The sequence below is a fragment of the Amia ocellicauda genome, chromosome 3 (assembly GCF_036373705.1).
Source record: "Amia ocellicauda isolate fAmiCal2 chromosome 3, fAmiCal2.hap1, whole genome shotgun sequence".
Classification (NCBI taxonomy): domain Eukaryota; kingdom Metazoa; phylum Chordata; class Actinopteri; order Amiiformes; family Amiidae; genus Amia; species Amia ocellicauda.
Window position 1 is genome coordinate 10,781,638 of NC_089852.1, and position 13,923 is coordinate 10,795,560.

General features: G+C 37.8%; 1 protein-coding gene across 1 annotated transcript in view; it reads right to left on the reverse strand.

The window, feature by feature from the left end:
• Window positions 1–559: 559 nt before the first annotated feature.
• Window positions 560–13,923, reverse strand: part of camkvb (CaM kinase-like vesicle-associated b) — a 53,768-nt gene continuing 40,404 nt past the window's right edge. Inside the window, exons 2-11 of the mRNA XM_066698130.1 lie at window positions 8,594–8,701; window positions 8,052–8,183; window positions 6,763–6,837; window positions 5,766–5,904; window positions 5,217–5,337; window positions 4,840–4,915; window positions 3,954–4,090; window positions 3,421–3,499; window positions 2,918–3,005; window positions 560–2,186 (exon numbers count right to left, since the gene is read on the reverse strand). Coding sequence (XP_066554227.1) covers window positions 1,803–2,186; window positions 2,918–3,005; window positions 3,421–3,499; window positions 3,954–4,090; window positions 4,840–4,915; window positions 5,217–5,337; window positions 5,766–5,904; window positions 6,763–6,837; window positions 8,052–8,183; window positions 8,594–8,688 — 1,326 coding nt within the window. The 5' untranslated portion in view covers window positions 8,689–8,701 and the 3' untranslated portion in view covers window positions 560–1,802. The remainder of the gene's footprint in view (window positions 2,187–2,917; window positions 3,006–3,420; window positions 3,500–3,953; window positions 4,091–4,839; window positions 4,916–5,216; window positions 5,338–5,765; window positions 5,905–6,762; window positions 6,838–8,051; window positions 8,184–8,593; window positions 8,702–13,923) is intronic.

The following is a 13,923-nucleotide window of genomic DNA, read 5'->3' on the forward strand; positions in this document are numbered from 1 at the left end:
GACAATATTTATCTAAAGGATCAAAGTGAAATGGTATAATCTACCTCTCTATACATACAGTACTTATACATTTTCCTATTTCCACCTTTTCATAACTATATGTGCATCTACATGTGCAATCTAACTATCACAATTTGCTGCACTTCTATAAATACAAAACAAAAATGCAGAGAAATTCATAAGTATGTTTGTTTTTTAACCACAGTTATGATGTCCCATATACACATATACCATTGCAGTACATATGAAATGAGGATATTAAACCCAAAGGCTTTATGTTCTGCAAAGATTAGAACATTCCTAGTATGTTAAATATATAGATTTTTCTAAAAATTTGTTACAGTTGACTAAAGGATTCTACTTCAGCAAAAGCCCAAAATACCAACAATTTGTTTTGTTAAATAACTAAATTACTTCACCATTTTTCATATTTGCTTTTTGTAGAAATGATGTTTGTCTTCCATACATAAAAAACATTGCAGATCTTAAACCAAAAAAAAAAAAAAATATATATATATATATATATATATATATATATATATATATGTCTCTAGAAAATAAAACATTTAGTGAAATATATTTTTTAAAACATACATTCTATTGGATATAAATTAGTGTCTATGTCTGAGGTAAAAGCAAGATATGTGTTGTAGGCATTTGTTATGTGAGCGATTTAAATATGTAAATATGCAAAGGCAGGGAGTCTGATCAAAATCTTTATCCATCAGGTGCTTACAAACAATGTGAAATGCATCAGAAACTTTTGAATGCATGCCAGTTTGGCTACTTCTATGGAGGTTTCTATTTACAGCAGTATAATACTTAAAGAGCAGAGTCTGCTTTCCAACAGGAGGCCTGAGCAGGAATGTTAGTGTAAGACGAATCAAAGAGCTGCTGACTTGCTTTTGCTTAGACAGGAAGTAAGCGTGCTTCACAGGCTGCATCATGTTAGTGCACAAGATAAAAACATAGTAGGCATCAAACGGTAAGGAAAAGTAGTGAACATCTATTAAATAATAATATTGAGCAGAAGATGAAGAACTCATCGCTTTGCAAATCGCTGGGGATTTTGAAAAGGAAAACTGCCATGTGTATCACTCGACTGCCCACTCATCTTGTATATATACACACGCGGCATGCTGGAGTTATGCAAACATGAGATCTAGGAAGCTGAACAAAGCTGTTTGTAATGAGGCCTGTTAGTGAAGACAATGATAAGAAGAAGGGTGTGATTCAGGGGCTGTCGAGGCACTGATCTCCCCCCTTCAACCAAAATCAGTTGCTCATGAGCCAGGAGATTTTCTTTTTTTTTTCAATAAGCATGAATTTCCCTTTCTGCATGAAATTGCTTCAAAACACCTTACATAAAAGAGGAGTCAATGTTGATGGACACTAAGGGAAAAGTTTTTCATTCCAGGCCAGGTTTCCTTCAGTTTAGTTCACACTTTTATTAATGGGGGAGGTAGAGAGGGGTCGGGCTTCAAATCACAGGAGGACAGCTTAAGGCGTTTGCAAGACCCGCTGAAAAAGAAACAAACATTTCAAAGACTTTTATAGGCAGCTTGCTTTACTGTCAGCAAAAAGCAGCTGTGGGGCTGGATTATTTAGACCCGGGAGGGAAGCAGGGAGGGGAAAAAAGATCCAAACAAAGGGAAGACAGGCAACCTCTCAGGAAAGACAGAACACGGGCTCTTTAAGCTGGATAATAATTATGCCATGTGAGAGAGTTGAGTGGGTTCAGCATCACCATGCCAGCGGCTATAATACAGGGTGTAGCAGAGGGAGGGAATGGAGGGGCTGCTTTAGCCATTCTGCCCATCCCAGGCTTCCACGGCAGGGTTAAGCGGCGCTGGGGTCTCCCCGTTACATCGTGACAACGGGTCCTCTTCCTCAGCTGCCACGCCTACTTTGGCCGAGTTGTCGGGCTGTGCAGGGCTGTCGCTGTCCTCCGTGCTGGCGGGTTTGACCTCTGGCTCGGCGCTGGAGGCTACTGCGGGGGCGGTGGCAGGCGCCTCGGTGCAGGCAGGGGTGCCCTCGGTGGCTATGGTCGCTGGTGTGGGGACGTTGCCGGCAGCAGGTGCTGCGGGAGCCCCAGGGGCCCCCGGAGCCGCTGGACTGGCTGCAGCTGACTCACTCTGCTCCGGCGCCCGCAGCCGCTTCATGATGGTGGTTACCCGCACTGCTTTCTGCAGGGTGAGGGAAAATGACGTTTGAATTGGGTGGCAGAAAGACAGAATGTCAAACCCATGCCCCCTGCACACAAAGATCTCTGCCATAAGTATGATTTGTTTATGGCAGGCTCCATTTATAACTCCACTAATCGACAAACATACACAAAAATCTTACTCTCATAGAATGAAACATCAGAAATAAGGGAACATTCTCATAATGTGTGTTTAACCCCCCCAACAAATAAAATAATTAAAATGCTCAGTTTATGGGATATACAGAGGAAGCTGAAGGGACACTCCATAAAACGAGAAACACTGTTTTAAACAGTGACATCACACAAACTCCATGTCTCAGGCTTGTCTAATGTAGCTCCAAATCAGTGTTATAAATGAGTGAAATAAAAACCTTTCACATGACACCAGCAAGAAGCTGTTTACAGCCAACACACAAAGTAACTTTTCAGCACTGCACATGCAGCTCCTCAGCAATCCGTTATCTAGGGCTCATCAGGAAAAAAAAATCTAGCTTGGAGGAAAAGTGTAAATCATTCTCTAAAGCCAATAATTCTTGGCCAGCCAAACTGTAAAGCAGTGCCAATAGGGTTCTGATCTCCAAATGAGACATAACTATGAACGCAAAACACATCGGTTTCTACACCTCTACTGAGCTGTGATGATAATTGGCGAGTTTCCGATTGTGGAGGGGCATGCATACGCCAAAGAAAACAACAGCAAAAATGTATTACCTTCCATTTTGCTTTAGCAAAGTTTTTCTCAATCTGTGCACAGACACCATCCTTTATGTTCTTGTCTGAAGCTGCATTGCCGGAAATCCTGAGGTAAAGGTAAAAAAATTATTAATATTAATTAATCCCCTCCCTTTTCATTGTCCTCTTTTTAAACATTTAAAAGTGCCTATAGTCCCTCATAATTGCATACAATCAGTTTTGAGAAGGCATTCAATATTTTGACAGTAATTAATAGCACACAAATTAACAAAACATGCAGACATGATAGCAAAGAATCAAGTATAAAAGGTGAACATATCAATTCAGAGATAAAAGCTATTTCTTAAATTTAAGTAGTGAAAGGTGCACAAAAAAGCATCAAAAAGCTAACAGCAGATTAACTGTCTTGTCATGAGGTGTCACTCTTTTTTTGCCATATGTAATCACATTTCCCATTAAAGTGGCCTTTTAAAGACAGAGTTTAAAAATAAACCAGGTGAGCTTCTGTTAGCTTTTTGTACCATTCATGGTTGATAGCTTCTTGTGCTGTCAGTCTCTGGTCTTGGTCCACCTCCATTAAACGGTTCACCAGCCCTTTGGCTGCAAAGGAATAAAAACAGCCCCTGAGAAAATGGCAGCCTTCCATTCACAAACCACAACTTACAGAGCAACATTATTGTAGCTTGGAGAGGAGTGGTCATAGATTTGAACAGGATAGAGCAGTTTTTACACAGGACTGAAGGAAAAACTACTGGAAATAACCTCTTGCTAGATGTATGTATGTTTGTATGTATGTATGTATGTATGTATGTATGTATGTATTTATTTATTTAGGTTTATAATACAAAAAAACTTCTTCTGTAGAACATTTACCTTTATTCAGGCATTTCATATGTTGGTTAAGGTACACTGGTTATCCTTTTTCATAAATAAAGGTTTAAATCATATTACTAGCTTATACAATGACTAAAATGATTAGGGTTGTGAACATGTAGGGCACATCCAGATTTTCAACAGTTGCAGCCCCACTTGTGTTCTGCCATAATCTCAGCACCTGAATCTGAAATATCATCCCAGTACGGTGAGTCAAACTCATAGTCTCCGGCCAGAATCTTCCTGAACAAATTCTTGTCGTGATTCTCGTAGTCTTCATCGTCAGTTTCGTCGTAAAATGGGGGATTACCCGACAGCCTGTGAGCAGAAAAAACACATGATGACTACAGCCATCATAGGTCATGTTCCACTGGGTTTCTCTCAGTTCGGTGTAAGCAGTCATTTCGCTGCACTGCAACACAGAACCACTCAGGTGACAAACAGAGGCCAGGGTGGGATTACATATGGTATTGTACATCAGATCATGAAATCCAATCAATATATGTTTCAATTATACATTTTATAAAAAAAAAATATTCTTGTCAAATTGGATAGTTTGGTAATTATAATAATAACAATAAAACAATTTGTAACTACAAAACTTCTTATTAAAGGCGGTTTATGCTCCGTCGTTATAGTTCCTGCCAGGGAACGACCGTTGATGGTCTTGTCATTGAGAGGTGAAATCAGATGAACTTTGACTTGATCGCAGTGCTGTGGTTAATGGTATGCTAAAATGGATGACAAACTATCGAGAAACTTTTACTTTAATAACCCTGTATCCCTGCATTCATACAATTCTCTGTTCACACCTGTTTCTGATCAAATAAATATGCAGTGTCACGATGGGAGTTTATAGTTCAGCGACCCACAAAGGCAACGACTAGGAGATTATCAGGCAATAACACCTTATTGTCGACGGAGCGATGGACTTTAAACCGGCCTTAAAGAATATCTTCAACTACAGAGAAAGTACATTTTTATTTGTATTTAAATGAACATATTCCTTCAACATTACACCAATGCAATGGTTATTCTCACAATGATAATATTAAATAAATACTTACAATATGTACATAATCACTCCAATGGCCCAGCAGTCAACCGGTCTTCCATACCTCTGCCTGCCAACCACTTCTGGAGCTGGGGAGTGATAAACAAGGGTCCAAATAATTATTAATAATTCCCCTTTAAAATGTAATTTAATGTTACAGGGTTTCTCACCACACTGCATGAAATAGTACATATGTCATAAAAACCCTGTTAATATTATACCATATTGTTTGGTTATGAGAGGGCGTTAAGAGGCAAATAATATGATATGATCTAAACATGCTTCATTGTTGTATCAATAAACCTAGTTCATCAGCAGATTAATGCCATATCCTGATGGATGTTTGACTGTGGGATATTCTGCAGTTGTACTGTAAATGCAATGTCTCACCCAGGTACTCCGGAGTCCCACAGGGGTCTTTAATAAGTCCATTCTCCAGCTTGGCCAGGTGGAAATCACTGATGACAATTTTGGAATTTTTCAGGCGGTTGTAGTACACCAAGTTCTCCAACTGAAACAAGAAGTCCAAAAAATGACCAGCTGTCATTAAGATCAATCCTGCAATCATGCGCAGTCATGAGATTAGTGAATGTTAATTTTAGTGTTCTACAGATGTTACAGTCACGGAAGAGAACTTTTCTGGTAATACGTTTGGTCAACAACATTTCAAAAAATGGGCACACATACATTTTCTAGTAGCCCCCCGCTGCAGAGTAAACACACATTATCATTCATAATCAAATTGATTCCTGCTTATCTGTCTGTACTAGTGCCACATAGATGTTTCCTACTGTGAAATGCATATTCACATTTTGGCAGATACACCAAGTTATGAAGCACTGACATTAGGTCTTAGGCAGCAGAGTTGGATGCGTCAGGTCGATCCAGTATCATTGCAATATCTCCTCTCAGCACAAGGGGGCAAACTGCATGCTGTACCTTGAGGTTCCTGTGCACTATGCGCAGAGAGTGCAGGTAGGCCACTGCCTCCATCACTTGCCGGATGACATTGCTGGTGTCCCGCTCTGAGTAGTATCCCTGGTCCAGGATCCAGTCAAACACCTCCCTGCCTGTGGCACTGTAAAGGAAGGCACACACAAACACTTCAATGGCACCTTTTAACTCTGAAAGCATAGAATTGCATTTCCACAGGGTTGGAACCTGTTCTGCAGTCTCTGTTGAAAATGAAGAACACCAGTGCAACTAAAGTGCAGAACCACACTGAGTGTATGAATGCCCACAGATGTATATTCCAGCACCACATTAAAACAGAGATGCTTCAATGAACTTGTGTTGTCAGAGAGGTTGCTTGCAAGCGATTAATTCCCAAGTCACACTTTATTTGAGCTTAGGTGCCTCTTTCATTGGTGAAGAACACCTCCATTTAATATAATTTTCACAAAAATGCCCCCCACAAAAAGTAAAATAAATAAAAAAGCTATTATAATGCTAAATAAGCTACAGTGATTAGAATTGATCTACATATCTGCCGACAAATCACTTAAGGGAGTTAATAACCAGTCTGGATTTGTACTCAATAAAGTAATTTAGGGACATTGTTATTTGGGGATAAATGCAAATCCTGTAATGGCTAAGAAAAATATACACATGATTCAGTCAATAACGTATTTAACTTGATGCTGAATCTAGAAAAAATAAGTATAATCTCATGACCAACTCATAAGACTTATAAGATTAATAATGCACATATAATTTCCTACTGAAGAAAATACAAAGCCCCCACCAGAGCAAAGCAAAACCTAAAATAAATAATGACAAGTTTCTCGGCAAGTTCATTTACAAGTGTGCTTATCAGGCCGCCTTCAGGGTATAATAATTCATGCCTCTTGAAATCTTAATGAACAGAAGCATTTTTTCATTTGATTTTTTCATCCATTTCCAGTTTAGTCTAGACATCACTGCGATGCTGACTTACAGTTCGAGAAATAGGAAATACTCTTTTCGGGTCTCAAAAACGTCCACCAGCTGAAGAATATTGGGATGCTTCACCCTGATGGGAGGGAGAGGAGAAAGGACATTAGAACAGCACAAAGATGTGGACATATATATTCAGGGCAGGAGACATTGTCCTGCTGGGCTGCTACCATCTTCAGGAATGGTTTGTCCATGATAAATTAAGATTCAAGTCTATTCGAATTTTGCAAAGAACTGTCAACAAGAAAAAGCAAAAATGAATGAGCACAGAAAACCTACATTCAATTGCTGTGGAGACCCAATGTTTCAGATAAAAAAACAAAAACAATTTCTATGATCTAGTGGTAAGGGAAAGATGAAGAGAAATACCAAAACTAATAATGCAAAATAATTGGACCATATTTTTTATTTTATATTTCGGTTGTAATTAAAATACATGCATATTAAATAAACCATACAAATACACAATTCATAATAATAATAACTAAACAATAGGTATAATTACACTATTACATAATTTATATAAATCTGGCGTTTGGTGTTTCTTTAATCGTTTAAACAAAGACAACCTTACATTAAAACATATATATTTCTGTGGCTTTCTGCTTTCTTTAGCAAATTCTCACCATTGCAGTGTTTTTTAAATCTGGCAACACATTTGCATTGTTTTCTCATGACGCTTACACTTAGCAGACCAGAATTTATTAATAGTGTCAGTCAGCAGACTATAAAGATTGAAGTTATTCCTAAGAAGAACATTTCATGTACATTTTTAAGTATAGCTATTTAAGGTCATCTGCTTTGTTTTTGGCATTCAAGCCTACACAAGCTTTCTATTTTTCTTCACCATGCTTTAATCAATGTCCACAGGATGTGATTCGCGTTTTTGTGAAGAGAGATGAAAGCAAGTTTACAAACCTATCTTTATGAATCTTTGAAAATTTGCACTTTAATAAATAAAAAGAAGACTGAAGACAATGACTGTCAAATTGAATGAGAAGAACCAGTTGATGAGAAAACTAGAGCTTTTAAAACCGAGAAAAGCTAAAACCTGTTTTCCATGTTACCTTAAAGGGCAGTTATCGATCAGTTTTCTTCACAAGAAATAAATAATTCAAGACCAGAAAAAACAAACAATCAAAAACCCCGCATTGGATCACACTATAAACAAGATAACAAAAAGTAAGCTTAAAACATTTCCATGTTAATGGAAAATTTGCTGCATAAAACATTCACATATCTGTATAATAACAATTGCTGATAGGTCACCTGTACAAAAAAAATACTCACATCTTTAAAATTAGGATCTCATTTTTGGCAGCTTTCCGCACTTTTCTCCCATCTTTTTTCAGGAATTTCTTGCAGGTGTACATTTTCAATGTGGCCTTGTCCTTGGCACGGAAGATTTCACAGAACTCTTCCCTTCAAAGAGGAATCCAAGACATGGGATGTTATAAACCAACAAGATGACAATAATATATATAATTAACAAATCTATTTACAATCATACGATCATATTTTTCAAAATGTCTCTCCTTTCTCAGGTTTCTTAAATGAAGGCCCATTAAATCACCCACTAATCCCATTCTATGGTCAGCTAAGTCAAATGTTTGATTTGATCTGGGCCAGTTCATGTTCAATATCTGTGACAATGATTGAATTAACATGAACGCTATGTTGTTGTTTTTTCTTTTACATGCAGATTACTTGAATATCACATCCAGCCTATGACTCACCTATATACATTTTAAAAATACCGGCTTATGTTTTTCATTGCTCCATAAAGACCAATCTAAACCAAATGAACACAAGATTGTAAACAGAGTACTCACGTTTTAATAATCTGTCCCAAATCATATTTGTCAGTCACCTCTGAAGGATTGTTATAGTCCTTCTTCTCCCCCAGTGTTAGACAGCCAAACGGCATGGCCTCTCCTGCCCTGAAAAAAGGACAAGATCAATAAGATACAATTCAGTACAGCTGGCATGACATAGAAAATAATTGATACATTAGGAATATTAGCTAAGAGCAACTGAGAGTGTCAAGTTTCCCTCAGTGTTCCCTTGGGCTCAGTAGGGGAAAATATCTTCTGGGTTTACAAAATACAGTAGTTTATTTGTGGTTTTGTGAACTGAGTGTCCCTGAGCACTACAGAGCTGTTGTGTTTGTCAGCCACATGAGTTATTATTTGTATTATTATTATTTAATTATTTATTTATTTATTTATTTAATTATTTAATTATTTAATTAATTAATAGCAGACACCCTTGTCCAAGGGCGAGTTACAAAATATAAGAGCAATACAAAAGTGCAAAAATACAATACATAGAACGCAAAATGAACGAGTGTGCTTTCATATGAGACTTAAAAAATACAACTAGGCTAGCATTCCTGATTTGAAAGGAGATTGATTTCACTGGACAGGGAGGGAAACGGGGGTTAATTGGCCTTCTCACACAAATTGCAAACCTAACTTGTCTTTCCGAGTTCATTAGCCGGGACACATCCGATCGAACAGATCAAGAGAAAAGAAGGAAGTCTGGCTGTGCTATATCGTGAGGTTGGAGGTCACTGTAATGTCCTGTTACTCTCAGCAGACAGTTGAGTTGCAGTGACATTGCACGGGGGAGAGAAACAATCAAGATTCGGATTTCCAGGGAATACAAATTAAAACATTACTTTGTAGGCTTTATACTTCTTTGTGAGCTTTCTATTATTTATTGATGTCAAGCAAAATTAGATTATTTTATGTCTTTGCAATGACAAGGCTTGTTAGATTCCCAACCACCTTCAAGTTAAACTTGTCAGGGCAAGTTAGGAGTCAAAGAACAACAGGCCTGGTTCTAAAACTGACAGTCTGTCTTTGTTTAATTCAATGCTCCCTTCAGAGAATGAATCATGCTTATTTCCTTTCTTCTACTGGGTGCACTGAAGCAATCACACCATATTTGCTGGTGGTGCTACTGTATATTCAGCCTTGATTCATCTACAGCAATGTAACCAGGGTTAACAAGCGGACAAGACCTCCCCCCTATGTACAGTACATCTTCATCGGGGTAATAAAAGAAATGAGACCAGCAGTTCAAATCCCCCCACTCTTTCCCCTACGGCTTTTGTGGTACATCTCTCAGACCAAAAGCACATTAGCCAGCTCATGAGAATTTTCACAGCAGAATGAGGCAAGACGGACAAGGGGAAAGGCTGCTAGCTAGTACGGCTTATGAGAACACAGAAAAACATGCCAGAAACAAGCCATCTACCTATTTTGGCACATGTACCTCACTGACTGTTGAAACAAAGCATTTAATCTTGCAGGGTTTGATTTTCTGAAACAGTTCTTATAAGCAGCTGCAGTGCATTTCATAATTTGTTCACTCCTGGCAGCCACACACCACATCGTTCTATAGTTACTAACATGAACACATTATGAACATATAATATAAGGTCTTTTCCTTCCAATGCAAGATCTATGGCCACTATAAGACATTCATCCCTGTTAATTAAAGAGCTCTGAAACTACATTAATTTAGCAGTCTGTGTTTTGTAACTAAACAAAACCAGAGTGATCTCATAACCAAGCCTTTCTGTACAGTTTGTTATTTTTTTAAGTCTTTGACTATTATGCACAGAAGGTGTAGGGATGACATTTTCAGAGGTGTGAAGCCAGCTGTCTTCTTGTCAATGAAACAGCCTGACTGTGGCTAAGTAAAGCTGCTGAGGAAAAGCTCTTGAAAGAGTGAGCATTTAGGAGAGGAACAGTGACCCGAAAATGGAGCAAAGACACGATTGGTTAAAAATCTAAAGCCTGAATAGTCCCTGTATGCAAACTGTGTGCAAAACAGCCCATTTAATTTATGCACTACAGAGTGGACAGTTTGTCTATTGGGAAAATAAGGACCATAAAGATCATTGATCCCAAAACCTATCAGTTCCACTACACTTGCAGATGGGTGTAGCACTTAGCTGTGCCTGGCTGCCATCCACCACCACTGGCAACATTTCTAACAGACAATTGTGGACTTAAATGATGCACAAAGATTCTGAGAAACCTATTTTAACTTTTCCACTTAATTCTTATAAACACATGTTGTATCACATTATAAACTGCAAACTATTAAACTGTAAACACTATTGCGCCTGCTGCTTTACTGTTGTATAAGACTGAACTTCTATTTTCCAGTATGATTTCCAGTATAGTGCTGCACGTTTACTTAAGCATAATGTTTGTCCTAATGTTACTTTCCCTCAATACAAACAAGTCTGAACATTTTCTAAAAGTTTTACTTGAAGATGTTGAGAGTTAAATGTATGGGCCCCCAGATTTAGGTGTGAAGGAAACTGTGATCTGACAGAAGTGTTAATGCTGAAGATGAGTGAGAGATATAACAGCAAATAATTTTCACAGCTGTGTATTCCTTTAACCTGATCTGCAACCTGAAAATAAATAAGAATATAATCTTCTGGGACATGCATCATGTCTAAAATGGTTCAGACTTGTGTGGAAAACTGTGATGCTAGCTTTGCTTATTTAAAACAGTCCTTATTTGGAAGTCATAATACCTAGTTTTATTATAAGTACATTTTGTTTTCCAGAATTTAGTATGAGTCTCATTTTCAAAACCTCCATCATTGTTTCACCAACAAAACACATTCCAATCTTCCTTTACTATGCAATGGGAGGTTCATTAGTAAAAACAATTGTAAAACATAATTGTAATCTTGTATGTCTTTTATAATAATAACAAATAACAAATAATAATAATAATTTAGATTTACAAACTACCTCAACAGCTGAGCAATTGAAAAATAAATCTAGGCAAATGTTTTCACTGTATTGTTTTTTAAAGAAAATTCCTGTCTTGTTTCTGGCCTGTGGGGATGCAAAGATAACTCCCCACCTGGTTCATTAAAATTATCCCATTTGATCGATTGTTAAATAAATGCTCTTTATGATTTTAATAAACAAGAACAAAACTGTTTTCTTGCCCCTTCATATTAATTAAGTCAATAAATCCATCAACAGGCAAATAAAAGTCTTAAGGAGCCTTCCTAAGCAATCATGAGAATATTAGTAAGCTGTCTTGAGAGAAAGAAATTGATTTCATTTAAAAAATATTTTACAACACATCTGTTGTGGTCTAAACAGAGGGTCTTACCTTCACAGTGAGAGTGAGTAGGGATGCTTTTCACAAACAGTCATAATAATTTCACACTTAAAGGTCTTATATCCATCTACAGAAAATTCGAATTATATATCAATTATCATATTTTCTGCAGTGTCCAATGTTGGTTTGTCGTTTTTCTTGTTCTGGTTCTGAAATGATTAGTAAATCTGACAACAAAAGTGTCTGAAGGTATACATGACAGGTAGTGAAGTACTGAGATACAGCAAAACAGCTTAAAAAAGCTTCAAGTCCATCTGGCATTCATGGTGGAGTGGATAAAAGATAAAAATCATACTTCACGTATAACTCCAATGACTCCAACAGGAGGAATATCATCAAATACACTAGTCATACCCTGGTCCATATGTTCTTTCTTTCTATTTCTGTATGTGCCTTTAAAGTGGATATTGGAAATTCTTTTGCTCATCTATTACATGCAAGGGTTGCTATTGTAATTAAATGAAGTTAATGTACAATAGATTATTTTAAAGTAGCTCAGTGACGTGGCTTGTATGAATCATTGGAACCTTGGTTTATGTAACTGATAATTTCAGAGCAGGACGTGAGGAATATGTAAAGTAGATCATAAAAGGACTTTGCAAGGAAAGTCTCATGACAGTCTCTTTAAAGTATTGATGAGCAAATTAGATCTGTGTCTGTTGTTTAGTAAATCGATCTGAACCTATCAGCCCTCTATTATAAAACAAAGCTGGGATTATGTTCAGCCTGATGATTCATGTAAACATTACCAAAAAAATAGACAGAAAACTTCATCTTATGAAGAGATTGCAATACAAGGCACGGTAATTATAGCATGCCAAGAGAGTACACAGACTCTACAGAAGCAAACATCAGGAGCTTCAGGTGAAATCAAAATAAAGCTTTTTTGTCTTGTGCATTTAATTATTTTTTAAAAGACCTATGGGTATTACAATACGTAAGCCAAACATTTCAGAAATATATCATGCTATATTGATTTAAGAGACAGAAATACTTTCCAAAATTCTTTTGGCATCTTTTACAGACAGTGTGGAATATGTCCTTCTCCCAACGTTAAATTGAGATTATATGGTCAGAGTGAAAGGAACAAAGCAAAAACAACCTTTTCTGACTGAGTGCAAACTGAAAGTGATGAGGATGCATTAAGCCCCCATTGGTTTTGTGTTTGGCCCCCTGACTTAGGGGCACACTGCCCCACACTACACCACAGCCTTTTTTGATCTCCCCCAAGATTTATTTCCATTCTTCCTCAAACTAAGACAATGTGGGTTTGCATGAAGGAAGAAAGTATTTCACAGCTTGGACACCAAGGTAGCTGATTTCATAGCATAATAAGGATAGTGTCAAAGACTGCATTTATAATTATTAAGGGTAGTAATTAAACTTCTATTGGAGTTGAGTTGAAAAGAACTGATAGAAGGATGTAATAGTTGTAATCTTTTGTCTTGAAACACAAAAGGGCTGTCCAAGGATGTCAGGGACAAGATTGTAGACCTACACAAGGCTGGAATGGGCTACAAGACCATCACCAAGCAGCTTGGTGAGAAGGTGACAACAGTTGGTGCGATTATTCGCAAATGGAAGAAACACAAAATAACTGTCAGTCTCCCTCGGTCTGGGGCTCCATGCAAGATCTCACCTCGTGGAGTTTCAATGATCATGAGAACGGTGAGGAATCAGCCCAGAACTACATGGGAGGATCTTGTTAATGATCTCAAGGCAGCTGGGACCATAGTCACCAAGAAAACAATTGGTAACACACTACGCCGTGAAGGACTGAAATCCTGCAGCGCCCGCAAGGCCCCCCTGTTCAAGAAAGCACATGTACAGGCCCGTCTGAAGTTTGCCAACATCTGAATGATTCAGAGGAGAACTGGGTGAAAGTGTTGTGGTCAGATGAGACCAAAATCGAGCTCTTTGGCATCAATGACCCCAAGAACACCATCCCCACCGTCAAACATGGAGGTGGAAACATTATGCTTTGGGGGAGTTTTTC